Source organism: Typha latifolia, chromosome 3 (genome assembly GCF_019914945.1).
Source record: "Typha latifolia isolate L0001 chromosome 3, TyphaL0001v2, whole genome shotgun sequence".
Lineage (NCBI taxonomy): Eukaryota > Viridiplantae > Streptophyta > Magnoliopsida > Poales > Typhaceae > Typha > Typha latifolia.
In genome coordinates, this window is record NC_133088.1 from 12,719,285 (window position 1) to 12,745,134 (window position 25,850).

General features: G+C 35.6%; 1 protein-coding gene across 3 annotated transcripts in view; it reads right to left on the reverse strand.

Annotated features, from left to right (window-relative positions):
• LOC140784421 (DNA mismatch repair protein MSH1, mitochondrial) overlaps nt 1–25,850 on the reverse strand; it is a 52,320-nt gene that overhangs the window by 18,760 nt on the left and 7,710 nt on the right. For all 3 annotated transcript variants that reach the window (XM_073131824.1, XM_073131823.1, XM_073131825.1), the window contains exons 7-14: nt 20,503–20,567; nt 14,226–14,311; nt 11,152–11,316; nt 10,779–10,888; nt 4,490–4,595; nt 4,318–4,393; nt 1,760–1,818; nt 337–404 (exon numbers count right to left, since the gene is read on the reverse strand). In XM_073131824.1, coding sequence (XP_072987925.1) covers nt 337–404; nt 1,760–1,818; nt 4,318–4,393; nt 4,490–4,595; nt 10,779–10,888; nt 11,152–11,316; nt 14,226–14,311; nt 20,503–20,567 — 735 coding nt within the window. The remainder of the gene's footprint in view (nt 1–336; nt 405–1,759; nt 1,819–4,317; nt 4,394–4,489; nt 4,596–10,778; nt 10,889–11,151; nt 11,317–14,225; nt 14,312–20,502; nt 20,568–25,850) is intronic.

Consider the following 25,850-nt stretch of genomic DNA (forward strand, 5'->3'; position numbering starts at 1 on the left):
ATCTTTTTAGAAGTCATGGAAGTTAAGGAAACAAAAATAAAGCAGGATAACAAAACATATTTCCCACTTCGAATTCTAAAGTTCAAAAAGTCAAAAGAACACAGAAAAAAAAGGAAATTCAAGTGAATGAAAATACGCTAACTCCCAAGTAATGACATCCTGATATCTGCTAATTGCTAAATATGATTGTGAGGGCCATTAAAATTTAAAAGAACTGCAAACCACAAACTATAGCCTATTAAAAGTATATTGACTAATTTGATATATAAAGAAGAACAAAGGCTGAGGAACAGTAAGATAATCTCCACTCTGCTGATTGAGAACCCAAGTTACAACCTTTGCTGCTGGCATGCAAGAAAATTCAGGAATCGAACAATTTATGTTGCTCATGAGCCTGCAAGCCTCTGAAATGAAAAGCTAAAACTTAGAAGGTCACAGTAAAAGATAAAATAAATAACATTCTACTAAACAGATCAGAGCATAAAATTCTCAAGTTGGCATTATATAAAAGTCAAAATAACATAAGAATTCCAAGAGCAAGAAAGCATTAATAGGGAACAAAATGTTGAAAAACTACATTGCGGTAATGAGTATTGAGTAAAGAATTATCATAAGCAACGAAGCCCTTTTCCTAACAAATAGTATAAATCAAGAATGCAAAGTCTCCAAAAAAAATTATAAAATTTTTCATTTGTCAATATGATATCAACCCTCTAAAAGTTAGTGTCAAAACTTTTAACAAAAGCAAAATTGGACAATAGAGGGGATTAACTACAAGGCATGTAGAAATAGAACAATATATGTTCTAGGTTTAAGTTTACACTCAAGAAGCCCAAGAGCAACCCCTCCAAGTTGTTATGAGACATGGCCTTAGGTCACTAAAAGCCAAGTTTTTAACTTTAAGAACCAAGAATAAAACCTTATTTAAAGTGGCAGGTCAAGAACGAAAAAGGAAAAGAAAGGAAAATAAAATGAAGTAGAAGATTATTGAATATATGGAACTGCTTCTAGTTTCATCACTAGACCGATGAAACTGAAATTTAAAAGAAAAGAAGACTATATTGAAGTGAAGAGTGTCATATTTTCATACATTATGTTAGATGGCAAAAAAAAAGATATTCCTAGAAGACTCCTTTTTGTAAAGTTAAAGTTAGGTTGCAGTGTCGCACAGAGTAAAAATAGGAGGGTAGAGTCCTCCTAGTCTTTTTACAAAACCCATACTCTATGGGTTTTTCTGTAAATATCATATTGACTTCTTGTATATGAAATCTCGCTCTTAAAGTTCTATCTCTTATCAAGAGGCACATTATAAGGAGCTTCCCAGTTGACGAAATAATGAGTACTAGATATGAAAATTTTGACAAGTTTACAATTAAAATTAACCAAGCAAGCATGTAGCTCATGACCCTCTACAAGGTAAGCCCCTTAAGTGCAACAATATTGTTTTACTGGAAGCATATGACCCTCTCAGGGAATAATACATTAAAGATGAAGATATTTCCAATTATAGTGTGCAAGTAAAACACACCCTGTACAGTTCTATGTTTTTGCATTTACAGTTGTTGACCAGTACTATCAATGAAACTTGCCATGACTAAGATTAATTAGTTCCCACATGTAAATGTTTAAGTAGCATAATCTGAATACATCATAGTGTTTTCATATTTTATCAAGAGTCAAGAAAAAAAGTAATTCTAGTCTTACTCAATAAAATCCATAGATTAACTAAATACATAACAGAAATGATAACTGGATTTACCTTGAATAGCTGAAGCAATCTCAATCGTAGGAGGGTTAAGGAGAAGATCTCTAATGTACCTAAACAAGATGTTCTTGCCTAAAGTTAATTATATAAAGATCATAGTATCATACTAACTATTGCTACAAAAAATCAAGACAAAAACTGGAAAGAGAGCATCTCCACGCAATAGAACAAAAGAAAAGGAAAAATAAGATTGAACATTAAAACTTACAGCAATAATTCTAGATACACAAACAAGATAACTAGATAAGGAAACGCAACAAATTATTCAATTTATTGAAGTAGCTATCGGAATGCATTAAAAAAGGCCTACAACGTTTTAAAAAGGAGGTTAATTAAATAAAAGAAACAATCAAAAAGAAAGAATTTTGGAATAGCACCTAAAAATTCATAAAAGAGAAATCATGACAATCTAAAAAGAAGTAAAGAACGATAACTAAGAAAATGAGTTAATCAATAGATTCCAGATTAAATCATTATTACTGTATTTACTTTTGTCTGATTAGAAGTTAGAACCACTCTTGACACCCTACTTTGTATTTTCCTGATTCTTCACTTGGCTCCTGCTTTTCAGTTATAAAATTTGAACTATCAACTAATGGATGAAGAGTTACGTAAATCAATTTCCTCTCTATCTTACAAATAGAAAGTTGGATATAAAATTCGGATACTAGTGGGGGAGGATTACCATAGACAAAAGAATATTTCTCCTCCAATTCTTTCTACTTTCTAGTTGAATTTCTCAATCTGTCATTATAACTTGAAAAGTAAAAAATTACAATTCCCATTAGGAATTTGTTGATAGCTGGAAATTGGAATCAATTTGTCAGCCAGGTCAGCTGATACGCTTTAAAATGGTTCTAGTGCTATATATTATTTTTCCATTCTTTCCATGTCGTAGAGTTGAAACCAAGAAATATTTGTTACTTTCCTGATGTTTCCGAATGTTTTCAATAAAACCTTCTCGTAGAAGTGTTTTGACAATATTTTCAGTGACATTTGTAGATGCCAGTCAAACTGTTCTATTTTTTATCCATATCAACATCTTTAATAGAAGTTAGGGAAAATAGAAAAGTTCACACGTTCTAACATCTCATTATACAATTCCCTAGTTGTTAAACCTCTAGTTACGAAAGACAAGGCAAGAAGCCAAATTATTAGCCACAGGGAACAGCAGGTATCAACTATGGGAAGTAGATTATGCACATCATCGTTCATAGCTGCCACCAAACTCATTCTTCACTTTCTGTGGATGTTATGCATGAATAGCTATGTAATATGTTCCTTACAAGTTTGCACCGTGTACAAGGACACCACCAATAGAGGACCTAGGCTCTTATATCAATGTGATCACCCTGAATCAAGTCACCCCACTTTAAAGAATTTAGTTGTGCTAAACTAGAACTAAAGTATTAAAGAACTCTTGCTTTCCCAGCTTCCTAACAAAATAATTCCCTGATGTCAGCTTGCTCCAATCGAAAACCATACAATTTCTGCCAATCTGCTATACTCAAGTGCTTTAGAAGAAAAATGAAAAACAAGGAAGAAAAACAGAGTTTGATGGAAAATAAGGTTTCAGCCTTTCTCTCTGCGCACTTCAATAGAGGACTGATATGGTAAAGAAGTAGGTTCAGCCCCTTTCACATCGAATATTCGAATCAATATACAATTCTTTTGAATGGTAATATATTACAGATCAGCCATGTTATTCTCACTCGAGAGTCAACAAATGCACTACCTCTTACCCTCCCTCCTTTATTCTTAGGTTCCATGATCCATGACTCAACTTTCAGTAGTGTGAAGTCATCCAATCCTGATCAGATAGGTCCCAGTGAAGAGGGAAAATTATGAAAAGGTCCAGAATCATTCAGTGAGCTAGGATCTCTATATCAAATTTGTCTCTCAACAACTTTAGCTTATTCTTCATTGTTTAGAATATATGATTTAGTCAAACCTTTCCTGCAATAGTAAAATCAGGATTTTCCCACGAGATTTAAAGCACTAAAGGTCTCATATCGCCTCTATTTTAAGGTTGGCCAACTTGGCCAACACTGGGTCGTCATACTGTTCTATGGTCCAATTCTGACAACCGAAATGTCAAAGTTGTACAACCTACAAAAGGTTAGTCTTGAAGATCGGACTTGGATACGGTCAGTGTAAATTCACCATCTAGGTTATACTCCTGAAGCCAATTTAAGCCACATCCCAATATAGCCTCCAAATTGGATATCTTCAATCTAGAACAACTAAATATTACAATACCAAATCTAAGAGGTTCACAGATTCACGCTAAAAAAGCAATCATTTGATCCAAGTTGTCAAAACAATTTAAATAGTCCAGTGATCCACAAGCCAATTAATTAAGTTAAAATATTCTTTCACTGAAAACAGAGCCAAGTATAAGAAAACTCAAGTCAACATTAGTAATTGAAGAGATTTATAAGTTGTTATCCCAAATAAACAAAAAAAATATTGGGTACAGCAAATCAAGCTCATTCTCTTCCCTCAATTTCTAGTTGAAAGGAAAATGACAAAACAAAATTCATTCAACTTACAATTGTGGAAGCCCAACACAGTTTGATGGAAGCAACACCTTTAACAAACTAGGTATTCCCTCAGTAGGTATTACTCCTAAGTAAAGAACATTAGTACATAAATAGTCAGTAATAATTTTCTAATTTCAACCTGCACAAACACAAATATTTAGTTTAAATAATTTACTGTAACCTATTTGTGTTGCAGTTCCAAGATACAAAGGTTGGGGTCTATTTTCCGAAGATATAGTGACATTTCGGAATGTGGTTTGTTCATCCAGACCATAAAGTTCTTTTACCTTGAAAAGGAAAAAACTATTAGTTATCAATTACAAGCTAAATTAAAGAGGATTATTGTAAGGAAAAAAATGATAAATCAGCACCACAAATGAATAGCAGATTTTACTATTTTAATTTGTAACTTTACTGAAATGCTGAAAAGAAGACCAAAAAGGATCCGGCATAAACATAATTTAAAACATATGTATACTAGATGCACCTTTATTCCATTTTACATCTGCAAAATCATCATTACAAAGTAAATTAATAAATTGTCAAAAAGTAGAATTGTTGAAAAGCAACTTCAGCGCTATGCCACTATCCTTTGTAAATTGAATGTTAATAAATGACAATTTGCATAACAGCTTTAAACAACTTATAACAAAACCATGATATTCATTCTGTTATCAGGGGACTGCAGGTCAGTAACAATATGAAAATATCCATTGTTAAATAGATGACACTACTACAAATTGTTGACCATATGTTGGATCGGAGCCAGAGTTCAATCTTAGGGTGTTAACAACACTTGTAATATCTTATAATTTAAACAACTAAGCATTTAGTATTTTGAGATAAAGATATGATAGATCATTAAGTTGTTAACCCATTGGATAACAAATTAGGCCAAAAGCTTATGATAGAGGTAAAATATCAATAATGTGATCTAACAGGTCGGGCCAAAAGCTTAAGATGGAGGTAAAATATCAATAATGCATGTTATGCCTTAACAAACAACATCATATGCGGGCCCCTATACATTACATGTGGGCAGATGAGAGACAAGAGAATGTACCTCCCTTAACACCACACTAGAATATATAATAGAACAATAGGGAGTAATTGGGGCTTGATATTACGTCCTCCAGAAAAATAAGCTCTAATAGACTGATACCATGTTCAATAATCAATGCCAAACATTTTCATCGGGCTTGATGAATTTTGAACTCTTGACCTTCACAAAAAATAGCATTTGATACCATGATTACAAACGCTTTTCCTTTCTCTTGGAAAGATTGGCAAATTATTCTCTTACTTGCTTGTAATAGTTTACGCTAGGGCAACAGTGACGTGGCAAACCATGTATGAAGAAACTTGCAAGAAATATTTATTTTTACAAGAAAATTCATCTTCTGTGGAAAGGACTACAACTGTTTAATCAATGAAATACTGAGCCTGAAACTTGCAAGAAATATTTATAATCTGCATGAGATGAAGCAACCCACTACCAAAGAGAAAATTGAGATTGAAAATCCTCTTAATAAACTGATATGAGGAAGACCAGTAGTATACAGATACAGTTTCTCATTAAAAAAGAGAGCCCTCCAAATAAAATGAAATGAATTAGAAGATTTAGGCATCTTGTGCTCATATTAAGTACTAAGAATTTGCAACATTGTTAAGTCCAACGATGGTCGTGCTAGTGGCATGTGTCGTGTCATACCACTATCGACATGCTCCTGTACGCTAGTGGCACACCATTGCGTACTAGTGGCACGCCTTTACGTGCCACCGATACGCATTTATAATATTTTTAATAATTTTTTAAGAAATATAGCGATGTTTTTAGATCTCCGGTATATCAATCTTTAGTTTTTCGTTCAAATATATGTGTTAAAACATACATTATAGTGTTTAATCTTTAAATTATTTTTGTAAATAACCTATTTTATTAAAGATAAAGCAATAGATAATATAAATATTACTCAATAGTCAACACATAATATAATTGAATATATTCATTAAAGCTAATAATTAAACACTCCATAATATAATTGAACACATAATATTAATTAATAATAGTTCAATAATTAATAATATCTAGTTGAACGTAAAATGATAAAAAAAATCAAAAACTTCATTTGTCGGCACAAAAATAACACGAAAATATTGCATTCTATTGATATTCTTCAAAACTCAACTGATAGTATTGCTCGTTGTAACATCCCACATAATCTTCATACAAATAAGAATTTTATAATTCTCTTATGATATGATATGAATATTGAACATACACAAGAACGACTAGCACCAACACAGGCACACCATATGTAACACTCTAAAATAAAATAAAATAAAAAACCCAATGCAAGCGCCAAGTGAGTGCGTCCCTGTTTCCCCTGCCACCCGTCCTCTTTCTCCTTCTCTTCTTCTTCTTCTTCCCCTGCCGTACATGCCACCGACGCCCCTCCCCTATTTCCTTTCCCCCCACTACGCCATCCCCCCTCCCTCACCTTCTCTCGGGTTGCCGACGCCGAAGCCGCGGAGCCAACGGCCGACGAGGCCAACCGCACGACCCCTCGATAAATCGTTTTTTGTTGTTGTTGTTTTCTTTCTTCCCTGTACTTACCCCCTCGGTCGTTGTGCCTTACCCGACTGCGTGGCTGCGCCGTCGACCTTGATAGTGGTTGCATCTCTCTCCTCGATTTCCTCTTCTCTTTTCCATCCCCTTCCCTCCGGCTAGCCACCCACCCCGGGTGAGAGCCGCGGGCCACCGACCTCGAGGGTGGGCTACCCGCAGCGTGGCCCCACCGGCAGCGTCGGGCCCTTCTCTCTCCCCCCTGTCTCCTTCCTTCTGAAGGAGATGGTGAGGGACGGTGAGGGTTTATTTAACCCCCACCCATCCCCTTAGTGGGCTGCGGGCTGATGCGGTTCAGCCCGCAGCCCATTAAGCCAACTTTGGTGGGCTGCAGACCGCACAGCCCACCAACCCAATCTTGGTGGGCTGCGGTCAGACCGCATCCCACTAAACTAAGATTTGGGTGGGCTACAGACTGCAGCCCACCAATCAAATCTTTGGTGGGCTGTGGTCCAACCGTAGCCCACCACAGCTAGCCTTGTGGGCTGCAGTGGGACTGCAGCCCACCAAGGCCTCCCTTGCCTATTGGGTTAGGCTTGAGCCCAACCTAACACCCTAGCCTAGGCCCATTTGGGGTCATTTGGACCCTATAGCTCCATTTCTTTATTCCACCTAATTAATTAGCCTAACCACTCCTTTAAAGACAAATTATTATCACCTAAATAGTGTAAATTTTAGGATGGCATAGAACTCACCCTAAGAGACCTTTGACTCATGTATATGTCTAAACCTAAATTTTCTAATAAGGTAATTAATTCTATTAATTCGCTAATTTAACATATGGCTTTACTTGTATGAATTAATAGGATCGACACTGCGTGAGGAGGATTTTGGGATTCCGGAGGAGCCGGCTAGCTGAGGGTTTATACTCTATACTTAGAACTAGATTATGATGATAGTAAGAACATGATTGTGAGACGGAGATATATCTCTAGCGGTACCCGACAACGCAAGGTTAGAACGTCCATTGATGAGTTGAGGGCTCCTGATTCTCCCGCTAAGGGCAGTGATGATTTAGAGATAGTGAGATATGGGCCCACGACCGAGGTCCTTAGTCTGATGGCTACAGACAACCGGTCACATACAGTGTCGCCATACATATTTAGGTGGCATTACCGCTAAATGTGTATATATCCCTTCTTGATGTATGAGATGATGGATGGTTATATGATGGATGATTTTCTTGAGAATATCTACATTGTGTGGTGAGTGGCTCGGTGAGCTATGATAAAACATAATTAATGCCTTGGTGAGCATGAAATGACTAAACTACTCTTTTACTTCTAAGCATAACATTTAAATACTATGATTAGGATTTGTATGAATAAATGTATCAGGCTTTATACCTGTGTGGACTTATCCTGATATGATTAGGAGTTGGAGTATTCCAGGATAGTGACGTGTAAACTTTATTGCTTGCATTGATTTAGTAACTTATAGTAAGTCATTCAAATAAGCGTATTTTTATTGCTAGCAACTATAGGCATGCATTGGATATGCACCTGTGATTTCATTATTATAGATTGTATGAATTCTACTCGCTGAGCTGTGTGCTCACCACCTCTTGGTGGCATCATTTCAGAGCTGAGGGAAGCAGGTGCGGACAACGAAGAGTAGCTGCCTTTTATTCTAGTTATGACTATTTCTATTAGTTGTATTGAGCCCCTGCGAGGGTGTTATGATGGACGTTGTATTTTGGACATTAGAGTTGCATTTTGGATGTGTATCTTGAAGGCTTATTGTGGCCTGTGGAACTTGTATCCGGACTCATATTTGTTTGAGATTAATTATGATATGAACATATATGTGCCTTGTGAAAACCTATTACTGGCAGGTCACGTGATGCGCCGCGTGGAGGGATTTATCCATGCGGTATACGCGTGTATTTGGAGATTTGGGTGTTTCACCATAAGTATATACAGATTGTGGATATATAGTATAATAAGGATGTTGTGGCTTCGATTGGTGTGATTGATATGAAAGTAATAATAATGAACTCATTATCCTATGAGTGCACCTCTCCTAAAATTCTGCTACCTACAAACTCAAATTATTTATAAAAAAAATACATCTATGAGAAAGTTGTGCTACAGAAAAGCATGTCTCATCTCCATCATTACTGCCATTTAGTCTCGTCATTAACATCTATAGTCTCATCATCATCAATTATATCTACGTCTTCCACATGGTCGATTGATCAATTGATTTGATAACAATTGATGAAAATAGAAAAAACTAAAAAAAATATTCCACATGGTATAATGACAAGCACAACTCGGCACGGCACGCATGCCGGTTGACACAGGGGTATGCAACTAGCACACCCCATTCCAAGTGTCGTGCCATTACTAGCACGGCCATCCATGACTTAAGTCAGCATTTTGCAGCATATTGACTATTTTATCAATTAGAATAATGTACTCTAGTGCTCAACAAACGCCTCAGTGCAGTCTCCGAACCGATGTGGAGCCTTTTTTTTTCCTATTTTTGTCAATCATCATCAAATCAACTTTAGTCATTTTCTTAACAAACATAATATGATATGTGGAGCCCCTTTTTTAACTTTTTCTTAATTCCATCAATTATCATCAATCAACTTTAATATTATGTGTTGAAGGCTTCGACGGTAGTTTTAGCCTCTCCATGCATCTACGAAAAGTGTGAGTCTTTCTACCTCACAGGAACACTTCACAAGCCTTTAAAGGAGGTGTCATAGGCATTCGCCATGCCATGTGCCAGTTGAAACAGCCATCCATGGTCCCTTTTAGGTCAATTATTTATCTAAAAGTATGAAAAGGGCCAACTAGGCACCAAGCAAGTACTCATCAGTTGACACAAGACAGTGTGATTAGGAATAACCGAAGAAACCACTAGTTACTTATGACTGTTCCTCGAGTTAATTTCAAATGTTTCCTTAGTCTAAATACCCATTTTGTCTTTCTTTAGTGATCTAACAAATTTCATTCCTTCAATTTTTTTCTACATGTTAATGGGTAGAGCATGATGACCATGTATGTTAAGACATAGGTGGCATCAAAAGTGTTGATTGTACGGTGAAATGTACAAACAAGATCTACAACTCTCCTAAAATACATTGAATCACCTTACAATATCTTTTGGCAGTATGAGAAAGCTTCAAAGAACATGGCTTGTAATTGAAATGAGTATTTTGGTACTAATGCTATCATCTGAAAGAACCGAAATCTCTGCTACCAATTTGGTATAAATTTCTGCATATCAAGATATTTGGCAACATTTTGAGGGTTTGGAATCTTTTTTGTTTTTCTTTCTTGGAATTAGCACAGTAGATTTTGTTAATACAGCTCATATATATATATAAAATAGTGTGCAGTACCAATAATGTCTCCATAGTAGCAGATTCAGTAAGTCTCCAAGATGGTTCTGAAGTAAATTCCTCCATCAAGATATGTTGCCACAACTATTGATCATAAGGATAGTTTCAAAAGAAGGCTGATTGATAGAGGCCACACTCGCAATGAAGGTAAGTTCAAAAAATATTTACTACATGAAATCATGTGAATTGAACTTAACGGCCACGATGCTCTTCAAGAAGATTATCTGTATTAAATAATCTCTTCCATAATAATACACAGATACACTGTCAACTGACCGAAGAAGTACCAAAGATTCACCATATAAGGTTGTCAAGGAACACATACAAGCTCCTATGTTCAGAATAAAAACTTTATCTTGTGGACCATGTCATCTTGGGAGAGAAGTAAAAAGAAAAAGATGCGAGGTGGTTTTGATGCTTCAAAATTAAGGTGAATGATTGCAAATACAAATAAACAGACAAAAGTAACAACCATATTAAAATACAGACCTTGCACAATAGGTCTTCAACAGGAGCACCATCAAACCATTCAAAGGGCTTTCCATTACATTCTCCCCACAACAAACCTCCATCACCATATTCTCCCCAGCGAGATGTGCCTGAAGGTGGCGCTAATCATCATCATTTACTTAAAACAAAAGGACAAAAATGTCAAACAGAAAATCATACTGGCAGAAATTGTAATGGAATAAGTAAACATATTCATTGAACTACCAAGTAAAATGCAGAGACATGCTAATCTCCATCACAACAAATCATCTACCATCAAATACGGTATTGTTAAGGTGAAAGCATCTGTTAATTAATTATAATAAAAATATCAGACAAAGACATTTGTAAGAATCTGGCTTAATGTCCAAACCTGAAGAATTATGTCTCAAAGAAGTATGCAGGTATAAATGATGATAACGACAAGTACGAATCTTGGTAACTATTGCCTCTTCTGTGAGCCCATCTTCTGCTAAATATGTTTTCATGGTTTCTAGTACTGATATCATGCAATATCCTTTTGCAGAATGTGAGATTCCTGAAAAACAAAGTGAAGTCCATAAAGTTGCTAGTAGAATGATCAAACTAAAGTAATTGTCTGTTCATTGCAGAGCTTGTAATCATTAGTTACATTTAGGCCAATTTCCTGATGGAACAGGTATTCATGTTTTGGAGGATATTTAGTAACATAATTGATTTCATTCAATACATGTTAACATTACAAGAGCAAGGATGATCTAGTTCACAACAAAGCAGATCCTAGACAGCAACAGAGGAAGCATATTTCTGGATAAAGAAAATAGAAAAGCAGAAGAACCAAATAGATCTTATATTAATTGTTCTCATGCCAACAAAATGTACACCATATTTTCACAGAAAATATCATCTTAAGAACCTTAAAGAATGGTCTTGTTAGGGTAGATCTATGAGAGAAAAAAATGCACATAGTAGCAAAAAAGAATACGATACATCTTATGCTGGCAAGTTGATATGCAGAAAATTTAAAACAAAATGTACAGATGATAACTAGCATCTAGCCATCTACATTTACTTGCTTGGGCCTCTGGCAATAGGTCATCATAAAAGGGTACAAAAGGATCCGATACTAATTGGACAGGCCAAGTCTATATCCAGTTTTCTATTCCAGTTACAGCTAAAGAGAGTCAGGTCAATAAGTTGATAATGAACTTGGTAACAGTGACTGGGTATCCGGATTAGAAGTGGACATCAGATTTATCAATAGTCAGATTCACTCAGATATATAGTGAATCAATAAAATATATGAAGAATCAGGGGCTCACATGAAATCGGATGGATAAAATTCAACTGTTTTCAATCCCAGATGCACATCTCATTACCACACTTAATTTATGTTAATTCAATTCCCAAGTTTGACATCGTTACAGTTGAACAAATAAAGAATTCCATATACAAGTGACACAGAAAGTCATAAAACTAAGCTGGCAGGGCTGATTTATAAGATGCAATGGAAATGACAGTATATAGATGTAAAGGAGCAAATGCATGGAGAAAAAAACACTCTTGGAGTTTTCACTAGGTTAGTATGAATTTACATGCAGTTAACTGAGAATGAATTTGGGTTAATTTAAAATGCATGTTTAAAAGTAGTGAATCAGTATAGCTGTACTAATCATCATGGTTTTGTTACAAACCAATTCTGGAATGATCAGAACATATGAAAATTATGATATTTTTATGGGAGAAAGTCTCAGAAGCACGGATCTAACGGGCTTTGGTTTCACATGATTCTGAGATCTGGATGAAAAATTAAAAATAAAACAGTAAGGGAAGGTCAAAACAGGACAGAAGTGAAAATATCAAACATTGCAACTCGATTGCTTAGAGGGTGCATTTTGAGCTTGGACATGCGCGGAGGTGGTACCACGAGTAGAAGTGGGGCCATGGAAAAATATACAAAAGATCATTGGGCCACGCGGGTTCTCAAATAGCTTTGTAGACGATTTATTTGGGCAATCGATGGCATGACCTATAAACAGCGCCGCTAAACAGACGAGTTCCTTTCTGGACCGTCCGCAGTTGTCGGAGGGTGGTGATGGACCGCCGTAAAGTAGGGTGCTTGTGAAGGAAGATGCTAACTAGGGTTTGGAAAGAGAAGATAAACGGTAATAGAGGTGATGATGAAAGAGTAATTCACTTCTACTCCTAGTTTACTCTTATGACTACTCCTATGCTACTTTTACTCTTACTCCTAAGATAGTCTAAGGTCAAAATATAATAAAATATTTACAAATCACAGCCTATATTTTGCCTATTTTGTGATTCACACCCGTCTTTAAGGATTTTGTAAACCAACCCCTCATTTTCTCCTATAATTCTCATTTAACACCCTGAGTTAACTTAGACAGTACTAGAAAAGAAATATTTCGTTATAATATACAAAATAATTTATAAATATCTAAATTACCCCTATTTTCTTCATTCTAATTTTCTCTTCCCAAAGAAGAAGAAGAAGAAAAAGAAAAGGAAGAGGAGAGGGAGAGGGAAAAATGAGGAAAGGTGGTGGCGGCAACGGTGACGCGGCAAAGGAGATAGAAGGGGAAGATGGAGGGATATAGAATATGAAAGAGAATGGTGGGGGTATTTTAGTAATTTAGTCGACATTAGTTAGACAAAATAACATTAAAGTGTTAAATAAGAATTATAGAGGAAAAGAAGGGGCAGGTTACAAAATTCTCAAGAACGACATGCAAATCACAAAATAGGTAAAATGTAGTGTGTGATTTGTAAAAATCTCAAACATAATTCTTAATTCTTCATTAAATGCTTGAATGATTCAATAAAGAAACTCAGCTCTTCTATATATAAACGACGGGTACAATGAGTTCTATTAGGACTAGCCATAAAAGCTTATACGATTCGAACTAGGATTTGCCTTAAAGGCTTCCACAACTCGAAATAAAATTTGTCCTAAAGAATTACACGATTCGAACTAGGATTTGTCTTAAATGTTTATATGGTTTAATTGAATTTGCTTTAAAGACTTACTTGACTTAACTAAACTTGTCTTAAGAGCTTACATGACATAACTAGATTTATCTTAAAGGCTTATATAACATAACTAGACTTGTCTTAAAGGCTTACGTAAAAGATAAATAAACTAAATCCATCGAGCCAAATGCCCCTATGAGTCAATCCAATTTGACCTGGTTCGTATCAGGTTTAGTCTACTTTCTTGAATGAAAAGCAATCTAGAACAACAAAGATTTTGCTAAGCATCAAAACAAAATAAGAAACAACAGAAAGACAATGAAAATATATCATATGAAGTTCTTACACATGTACAAGATATATTTGTCGGACAAAATATTGGTTTGAATTAGTCAAGTCAGCAACATAATATTACATAAAACCAAGGAAAAGTGTCCCAACATAAACATGAAAATCATCAGATAATGAATAAATTACCAACTACAGGCATTGGATCTGGAAACTCAACATCATGGTCAACTCCAGCAAGTCCAAAAACATATGGGCTACCTGGATGTGCATGACTGCAACAAATCACCAAGTCAGAATTATATACAAAAAAAAATGTCAAAAGAAGAAGGGAAAAACAATTACCAAACAAACACACTAAAATCAGCAATTTCAAATAAAAATTTATGCCAAGATGAGATCAAAAGTAATACACAAAGGATACGAAGAAAGAAATTTTGAAACATGAATATGAGCCACATTATTCTAGAATATGTACAGAGAAATGAAAACTATAAGGGAGACACACAATTGTAAACATAATATAAGTTCAAAAATGTAAACTATTAGTATGTTTTAATATAATAATCAATATCAACTGTAGATATGTCTCTAAATTGGAAACAGGGTGGCTACAACTTACATGTTATAAACATATCCAAATGTTGTCCATGTTAGCAAAGTTCCTAACAAGTCAATTTGTTGGATTAACATGATACCAGAGTTGTTCACAAGGTGATGGTATTGTTGGTATCCTTTTCTCCACATGAATAGCTTCAGGTTGGATTCACTCCTTTGGATTCCTTCCAGTCTCGATCCGTGGCTTATTTGAGGATGATAACCAAACTAATGGCTTAGGTTAAGTACTTAGTAGTCACTTAAATGTTTAACCTTTGGTTCCTTGTCGGCCGAAAAGTTCTAATTATGATGCTGTTCCAAAATAACTGAAGAAAAACTGAGAAGGAGAAAAGGAAAGGATGCAAAATCCAATCATGCAAATCTGAAATAAAAAGCTAGACATGTCGACAAAAATCAGGAATGAGTATGAAAGATAGAGATGAAAAAACAGGTAACCATTAAATTTGAATGTGTAATGTACAATGAACAGCATGTCAGAAGATGATATAAAGAGACAGCCCTAGATCATGCAATTTATATGTCAGAAAGCAGGAGATATATGAAAACAAGGGTTCCAATATTCTTAACTCACTGAACTTTTGCATACTTGTCCATTGTTTTGTCAAAAAAGCTGTTCTTTAAAGAAGTAAAAGAACTGTTAAGATGCTGATCATGATTCTCAATAAGTTAACAAGTCAATCTAGAAAGACACATAAGACTTCCCAAATTTCAATAGGAAAAGCTACTTCAGTTAGAATGGTTGAATCACATGCCTCAATTATGATTATGGTTTTTGGATGAATAACATCTACACTCAGTCAAAGACACTCTATATCTTCAGTAGTAATAAGGGTACAGCTGCAGACATCTTGCCCTCCCCAGACCTGCATGGGAGGGAACCTCATAATATATATACTATATACAATATGAATTCCCTTCAGCCAAGAACCAAAACAACAGTAGTCCACTTGGCATGAGCTCGTGATGACAATAAGTCTGAACCCATGGAGGGAAGCCCAAAATACGACATAGAAAGAATCATCAGGGAAGAATGTGATAATTTGGAGAACTATTAAAACAGTTGCGATTCACAATAACTTGCAATAACTTTTAATTGGTCCCCGTACTTCCATTTTTATCACAAAAATTCATGGCCACAACTTTATAGAATTGATCCTAATGGTTTCATTTCTATAAAAGATCCTTATGGTTTTGCAATAATTTTGAAGTAATCCATGCCAACAATGGTCGTGCTGGTCCGGCACAGGTGCATGCCGACCCATGCCGATGTGGAGCCTTTTTTTTTTCTTTTTTTTTCAATCAATCATCGTCAATCAACTTTAGTATTTCATGCAACATTCTTGTGTCATTCTTATACCAACAAATGAAGTCTTTAATCATTCCCGTCATTCTACGTTTAATCAAATATTAGTTTTAATTATTAAAGTATTATCAGTTAATACTATGTATTGAATGTTATTATGTACTTAATCATATTAGGGAGTGTTCAACCATTAATGTTAGTTTTGATAAATATCTCCAATCATATTGTGTTAAATAATATTTATATATGACTATTAATATATCTTTAATAAATAGGTCATTTACAAAATTAATCTAAAAATAAAATACTGTAATATAGGTTTTAATACATATATTAAACCAAAAATAAAAAATTGACGTGCGGAAGACCCAAAAACATCTCTAAATATTCTAATTTTTTTATTAAAAATATGTCAAAGGCGTGGTTGTTGGCACCTCTGCCAACCAACACATGTCGTGCCAATGGTGGCATCTCGCGAGGCTCGTGAGCTCGGGTCATTAAGAGCTCAACTCGAGCTGGACTTTTGAGCTCGAAAGATTAATCGAGCCGAGCCGAGCTTGAGTCAGCTCGCTCGAGCTCGGCTCGATACATAATATGTGAGATGACAATATATATACATATACAAAATAAAACTATAAATGGCATATAGCATAGCTGGTTAAAGCAGTTTTTATCAACCTAGCCGACCAATGTTCAAATCCTCCCCTATACCATTTATTCTCTATTTTTTTTGTAGTCTCTTAGATGTTTAGTCCCATATCGAAAATTGAGTGATATAGATATGCCTTTATAACTACCATTCCCTCTAAATGTAATAAAATTAGCTTCTGCATTAGCTTAGCCTAATATAAAAATTAAATTTTGAAAGCCCACGTAGGCCCATTAAGCCCACAAGCTGTTGAGCCGATCTCGAGCCTCATCAAGGCGGAAGCCGAGCCGAGTGGGCTAAGCTTTTCCAGCTCGAATTGAGCTCAAGCTCAAGCCAAGCTAGAAGTTATCACCTCTCGAGCCGAGCCGAGCTGGGCCCAACTCGCTCAAGCTCAGCTCATTTACACCCCTAGTGGCATGGCACGGCCATTGTACTCTATACTCCATATATGTCTTTACTTTACTATAAAGACTACTGCTTATGGCTTGAATTGACAAAGGAACACTTTCAAAAGTTTTGAACCATGCTACTTATTTTATACCATAATAAACCATAGGGATTTTCATTACGAAAGATGAAACTATAACGAATAATTCATAGGTTTCACGAAAATGAAACCACTATTGGTTTCCAATAGTGAGAAGTTCCTTATTTTTTATAAATTCACTGATGCTATATCCATAAGATAGTTATTAAAAGAAAATTGATGCAAATCTAGTATGAATGCAATGTTTTGGAGAACAATCGACCCAAACAAGTAACTAAAATAAAATTTAGTAAGCAATAACTGATAATAAGTTAATTGATTAAAAGGATCACTACTAGATGGAAGGAGAGAAAACCACTCAGATAAGGCAATAGCTTCCTCAACTCTCAAATAAATATGTCGATAATAAAAAGGCCTAAAATATAGTGTAAGGAAAGACTTTAGAGTTTAGGTTTACCAATAAATAGAATAGTAGTGCTTTTAATTTGAAACCAAGTCCTCCTCTTCACGTCTGGGCACCCAAATATTCTCTTTCACTACTGGAATCTTCTGGACAGCAGCAGTAACCAATGGAAAGTAGAGATTGAAGGAGGAGAGAGGCTTAGAGAGGAAATAGAGGAGATTAGAGAAGAATCTTAAGATGGAGTAGGAAAAAGGGAGAGAAAGTGAGAAAAGAAAAGACCGCAAGGAAGAAAATGAGGGATCTCAAATAAATCTTATTCCAAATCGTTCATTGTTTCTCATGCAATAACCCTTAAATAGGTTAACAACTCTGATTCTAGCTGATTCTAATAGGAACTTATTTCCTAATAGAACTCTAATTGATCATCTTACCTAAATTGACTAACCCAATTTAGGTAATAAATCAATATGGACATCCCCCACATATAAGCTTACTATAACTATCAATTGAGATTTTAATAGGAATTCATTTCGTAATAGAATCCTAATTGATTAAGTCTTACCTAAATTGACTAACTCAATTTAGGTAATAACTCAATACGGACATCCCCGCATATAGGCTTACCATACCTATCAATTGACTAATTCAATTGATTATTTGAACTAAAAATTAACTCAACAAATTAAATGTGAAAATAAGTTGAGCCTAATTAGCTCAATTAGACCAAAATTGGACTCAAGCAATTTTATTTTGGTCAAATTGAAGATGATGCCCACATCAAAAATGCCTAAACAACTATAAACAGAATAAAATTTGATAATACAGCGGCTCAAACAAGTGAACAACTAAAACAATCCAACTTAGCCACCAAGTTTTTGGAAGATAGCAAATGGCCATCTCCTATCTTCGTAGGCTTCTATAGACATAATTTTAATCAATCTTAAACTAGTTACATTTTATTTAAATGGATAATAAAATACAACTCAGAACAAATTTCAATGGCAAGAGCTCCTATGAGTATTGGAAAATGGTGCAGAAGTAGAATAACTCCATCAGCAGGATAAGTTCATTTTCTATCTGCCCCAGAAAGGTCCTCTATCATAAAAAGAGGCACAGTTTTTATTAGTAAAATAAATAATATAGAAAATTGTGATGTTGACCGGCACTTGTTGTGGCGATAACCTACTGGCACAATGCCATGGCTCCATGGTAGGCTAGACCGATCCCGTATCGCCCAATACGGGTGATACGGTTACAACATCAACTAACTCTAATTATATGCTACACAAGACCCATTAAGTCAAAGAGACCCAAAATTAGACTCTTTTTGGCAGCACCTTTACCAAATAGAGAGTGAGAGTTCGAGAAGAAAAGGAGTAAGAGAGGAGATCTCAGAGGTTTAAAGATTTTTTCTTCAAATCTCATCAGAAGGTAAAAACTGAAATTTCCTTTCATTCTCTTAAGCCGTTCATTTGTTTCACTTTAGCAACCAATTTGGGGAGAACGAAACTTCAAATTATAGATCTAACTTAATTTTGCTATATCTATCATTTGTAATAGTCATTCTACATAGATCTAGTATTTTAATACTAACTTTTTAGCAATATTCGTCGGATCCGCCGATCCCAATCCAAGCCCGATCCCAGTCAAACGACTAGGATCTACCAGGATCGGCCAATCCAAATCAAGATCGAACGGTTTTAATTAAACCAGGCCAGATCCATGATAAATCCGACCCGGATCTAACCCGAGGATATCAATTATTGATGTTCCCAAGCTCTCTCTCTCTCTCTCTCTCTCTCTCTCTCTCTCTCTCTCTCTCTCTCTCTCTCTCTCTCTCTCTCTCCTCTCTTATTCTTCTTATTCTCACTTTCTAACGGAGAGATCTAGCTCCAACGAACTATGGTTCATCAAGTAATCATTGTTTGGAACCATCACAAAATTCATATACTGGTTATTTATAGTGATTATAATGATAACCATAGGGATTTACGAGAGTTAGCTCCGTATTCATCGGAGTTTTGACTTTTGAATAAGTTAGTACTATTGTTTAATTTTTAGGGCCCATATGTGAATAACTATTATTTTCTTTTTATCATGTTTTCTAAATTTTTAGAAATTTTTCTACATTTTTAAATAATATTTATAATTTATATTATTAACAAAAGTCTAATCCGATCCGGGCGACCGATATAGCCGATCCAACCGATACGTATCGTTTTCCCATAAGGCTGATCCTGATCTCAATCCTGCTTTTCGAACTTTGCTTTTAGTGCTAGATCTATAAAAAGTACTCTTCAAAATGTAGAATCAATGGGGAAATTTGATTTCTCCCAAGATTTGCCCAAAGTTTCAAAAAAATCCAAAAGTAGTATACTGAATTCATTTAGATTTGGTCAAAATTGGTATGAGAATGTGTTAGACTAACTCCATATAATTTGATTTGAACACAAGTTATATAATTTTGAACCAAAATTATATTTCTACTTGACTATTGTTATATCATTAGCAAAATAAATCATTTACAAATTACAACATATTCCTGAGATAAAAACTCTAATATAAATATTAATACATATATTAGAACCTAAAATATTAAAAACCTAGAAGAACATATTAGAGACGTGCAATATGCATGCCATAATGCCGCTGGCACACTAGGGAGCGTCGACAGGCATGTGACATGACATATCAGCATGGCACATCCAACTGACATGGCAATTCTTGAATATAACATTACCATTTGTGTCATAGCTGCATGAATAAGTAGATCAAGTGCACCATTAAGTATTAACCCTATTGAAACCACTGTTTAGCTAATTAATAGGATAATAGCTCATCTTCTTAAATGAAAAAACTGAGTTCAGTATTTTGATCATCCAGAAGCCACATTTAACATTAAATATAGTATCATATTCTGCAAAAGGCCAATAAGTAAATAGAGAAGTACTTAGCAAACCTATTAACAGGTAAATGATCCATATGCTTAAGCTAACTAGTGATTACCCAGAAATAAATCGACTTTTGCGAGAACGAGCCTGTGTTGGACCTTGGACTTCCTCAACTATGCACTGCAAGGATACGACAGTTTTACTTGTTGTACATGATTAGCATCTTCATGAGTTTACAAAAGATTTAAGCAGCATAGAAACACTTCGGAATGGGAACGCAAGCACTCAGATGATATATGACAGAATATATACATCGAACACCTAATGTAATGTATAAAATCAGTGTGGTTTAACTTGATACAGCCCTTCCTGCTCCAGGAAAACAAAATGACAATCTCCCTCATAATATACCTTATCAGATGTTTAAGACAAAAGTATATGCTTAAAGGTATCCCAGCACTGTGAAATCTTCGAACTCTTACATAAGAATTAGGAATCTCCAGAAATATTTTGTCCAGAGTCCTGCCTTATAATCAGAAAATTCAGTCTTTCTCTACAAAAAATAGCAAGGTAAAGAAGCTAAAGATTAAAAAATAAAGAGACTCATCAACTGACTCCAAGCTATTTCGCCATCACTTAACGATGGTCAGGATACTATTATGAGGATCATAAGTTGAAGGCGATGAGAACTCCTTTAAAACAATAGAAGTGACGAGAAAGGCGTGTATTTCATATGCTGACACAAATTATTTTTTCTAAAATGCGTTAACTGGTGGAGACTGGGAGAATGATCAATATGGCTTCATTCCAGATGCACACTATCAATTTGATTCCAACTAACATATCCTCCCAGAATTGCAGTATAGAAATAGCAGGATATTGTAACATTCAAAAAATATATATAAACAAATAAAAATAAGAGGGTCGCACATGCCTAGCACGTGCGGCATTGTTCTGCCTTCTCCCTTTCGGAGACAGAAGGAGCAAAATCTTTTTCTTTTTCTTTTTTTTCGACGATTTTGTCGCAGAAAGAATCCATAAACTCTAACAACTCTTTTCCTATATAAATTGAGGCTTATTCCCCTCCAGGGAGGTCATCTCCTACTTCCTCTTCTTAATCTTTTGTTTCTACATCATTCCTCGTCGAACCCACCATTGTTGGATCTGGACATTGAAGAGTCGCCGGAGTGAGAGAACAACACCAAAAGCATCACAGGTGAGTCCTCCCCCACCCCCACATATTTAATTAGAGATTAATGGGTTAGATTATAAAAACATAATTTTAGTGTTCATAGCTTCGTCGGAGCAATCCATCAACTGGCCATATCAATTGACGCCAAATTTGTCCAATAGCTTCACGTTGATGACCTCGTGTCATGGGTATATTTCCTTCTTGTTCTAGAAGCCCCAATAGGTGCTCCACCATGGATGACGACCATCGTGGTGAGTCTCCCCATCAACCACTTGGAGCTGTTTTTCATCCATTGTGGTTCCTCAAGATCATAGGGCCAGTGTCGGCGTCGGCATTAACAGTGTAAATGCCAGCGGTGAGGGGGAATCGGCAAACATCTTCCCTTCCTTTTCATCTTCCTTCTTCAAATGAGGAAGAAAGAACATGGGCCCAACTTGTGTGTGTGTGTGAACTTTAGTTAATGGGTTTTAGTTAGCGGATTAATGGGTTAATGGGTTAGTAGGTTAGTGAGTTGGTGGTTTAATAAGTTGGTGAGTTGGACTTTAGTGATTGGGCCATTTAAGGTCCAATTAATAAATGTAGGTGGGTTGTGACCTTCTAACCCAATCCATTTTGGTTTGGGTTGGGTCTTAGCCCAACCAATTGTTTAATATTTGGGGCTATAGGCAGCCCAAGTATTGGGTTTTATTTTAGCCCAATTAGGGAGGTTCAAGTTGTTTGAAATTCTGAAAATACCATTCAAGAGTGGAATTATTTATGGATAGATATGAAGATTTATACTTGTACTTGAACTGAGAACTTGAGCTATCCCACGTGAAGTTAAAGTAAATGAATTTACTCACATAATTATCGTCTCGTATTTCCTACTATGATTCCTTTGTACTATTATTTGTGTAGTATTATACTCCGTGCATTATCATCTTTTTATGTTGTGTTGTATTTCGTGTCATACTCTACTACGTGCAATACTTTAGTTCTTGAAATGTTGATCTTTGTGCATTACTATTCTTTGTGCAAATAATAAAATATTGGCTACGAGTTAGTAAGACTTTGATAATAGACACGGGCTAGATATTCTTCATACATCTCCCTATAGTGACTCAAATCTACCTTAAAATCTAAGGAATAGATCTATACCTGATCAGCATATGATTCGTTTAGGTGACTCTAGCACGATTGGAGAATAGTCCAGGGAACTGACCTATACCTGATTAGCATATGATCCGTTTAGATGGCTCTAACACGGTTAAAGAACAATCCATGTAACAGACTTATACTTGATCAGCATATGATCTGTCTAGATGACCCTGACGCGATTAAAGAACAATCTCAGGCTAGACCAAGATTCTCCCTAAGGTGATCTTAATTTCTATGGTTAGTGAAAAAGACAGGTTGCATTTATCACATATTGACACCTAATGATCCTAACCGGATTAGTTATGAAGAGAAAACTCGAGCGTATCTTGAGATGACTTTTAGTTGATATGGACCCACAGGGTATTAACCTAACCGAGACATGACATATTTATTATTATTAAGAAAAATTCAGTATGTTAATGCTAAGCATGTTATGCGATATGACTTACTCTGTTATTACTTGTGTTGTTATTATTATTGTTATCATAAGCATGCTTAGTAGGAGTTTTATTTTATATTATTAAACGTGTATTTATTAAAAGTTATGTTTATGAATTCGCAATTTCGCATTTATTTGGCTTTTGAGTGGATTCCACTCACTGAGCTATAGATGTTAGCTTATGAGATTCCTCTTAGAATTTCAGGTACTAATCAACGTGGCAATTGAGCGTGATGCACCGGGACCTTATCTCCACTTAAGATTTATCTATTTTATCTTTAAGTTGTAGTAGTCTTTATATTCTAAACAATCTGTTATTTTAATTTGATCAGAGACACATTAGTGGTGACATTGGACATTTTCCTTATTATTGGATTGCATTTATTGGAATCAGATATTTATATTAAATTTTTGTCATAGTAAACTTAGAAAATTATCTATTAAGGCTTCGAATATCTTAAGTGTATTGAGGTACATAGTCAGTTATAATTCTGATTTCGGATCGTGACAGATATGTAAGAACCAAAAAAAAAATATATATATATATATAATAATAATAATCAGGGGTTGAGAGAGGAGGGTGCACGTGCTCTGCACGTGCAGCCCCTCCCCTCTCCCTCTCTGGCACGCGACGAGGAGCAGAAAAGATTTCATCTAATCCGAATCGGATTAGATTTAATCTTCTTTTAATCAATAAATTAAACCCTAATTTTTTTTCTCTCTTTGCTTAACCACCTCAGCCCATTCTCTCTCTTTTTCCTCCCCTCTTTCGCTTTCTTCTTCCTCACCGACGGAGTCACGCCATGGAATTGACCTGCCGGAGCGCCGCCGGAGCCATCGGAGACCACCACGTGACTCCTTAGTAAGCCTTCTCCCACCCCTCAAATTTAATTAAAGATTAATAGGATATAGCGAAATTACCTAAATTTGGGTTTCTCGACTTCATCAGCAAATCAGGCTGGCCGGCGGCTTCGGGTTGCAACCGCATCGTCACCGGAAGCTTCATGCTCTAAGCCCAATGTCGGTGATATCTTCTAGGGAGCCCTCGTGGCTCCAATCGATGTCGGCCGTCGGTGGTGGGTTCTCCTCCACCTCGTGAGGACGACGAAGTAAAGAGAGAGAGAGAGAGCCGGTCGTGAACCGCCACCGGCAGGGTCGCCGGCGGCCACTCTCTCTCGATCCTTCTCTTCCTCGCGTCAGTCGCGGGAAGAGAAGGTTGTGAGTGGGGCTCGGGTTTAACACGAGCCAACCCTTTTCTATTAAGTTTTGGGTTCGGGTTCAGGTTGAATTTCGGATCGAAAGACCCGACCCGAACCGAACAATTTATTTGGGTGGGCTGTGGGTTAGCCCGTAGCCCAATCCACTTAATTTTGGTTGGGCCTCGGCCCAACCTAATTAATTAGATTCCTTTTTGGATTGGGTCGGGCCTGCAGCAGCCCAAGCCTAATCCAATAGGTAATTAAACCCATTTTAGTTCTTTTTAGGTTTTTTTTTAATTTTAAAAATATTGATATTATTCAAATTAAAAATTTTATTATTATTTATTATTAAAGGTGGTGATTTTTAGTACGTGAGCTAGAGATTTGAGATTTCGGTTGTCTTGCCTAGACTCAGGTGAGTGGGTTCACTCACATATTTATTTTATTATATTTCGTACCTTTGTCGGATCATGTAAATTTTTGTGTGCAAAATTATTATTTTCACGTAAATTTTCTGTGTGCAAAATTATTATTATTTTCATTCGTACGTGCAAAAATTTAATTGTTACATTTTCTGTGTACATTTAATCATTATACTCAGTGCATCACCATATTTATTTTATTATATTTCATGCCTTTGTCGGACCATGTAAATTTTTCTGTGTGCAAAATTATTATTTTCACATAAATTTTCTTTGTGCAAAATTATTATTATTTTCATTCGTACGTGCAAAAATTTAATTGTTACATTTTCTGTGTACATTTAATCATTATACTAAGTGCATCACCATACATTATGCAAATATTGAAATTAGTGAAAAAAAACGAGGCTAGTATTGGTACGACTTAGAAAACAATCTCGGTCTAAATCGCTTACAATTTTTCGTGGTGACTCAAGTCTATCTGGGAAGTCCGGGGAAAAGTCCTAAATCGATCACTACGGTGACTTTCTTATGTGACTTTGACGGGATTAGGGAACAGTCAAAGGATGAATGATAAATTCCTAGGTGACTCTAACTTCTCCCAACGGTTAATGAAAAAGATAGAATGTGTTGATCACATAGTGATACCATTTGATGACCCTAACCGAATCAGCTATGAAGAAAAATCCCAAGCGTCATCTCGAGGTGACTTCTAATTGATGTGGATTCATAGGGTTTAGACCCATTGAAACATTTGACAGTATAAATTTTGAAAAGATATTAATACGTTGAAACTGTGCAAGGTTACAAGTTGTGACTCTCTATTATTATCATTGTCATTATTTAAATAGCATGTTTATTGCAAATTGTTATGAATATTGTTGTTTTTAGTTTAATTTTATTCAGCATTAATATAATTTAGAATTTATTTGGTTTTCGAGTGGACTCCACTCACTGAGCTATAGTTGTTGGCTCATGGATTCTGTTTTTGTATTTATTTATCTATCTCAGGTAATAGTCAGCAGGGCAACTGAGCGAGATGTACTCGGACTCCACCTCCACTTAGGATTCACC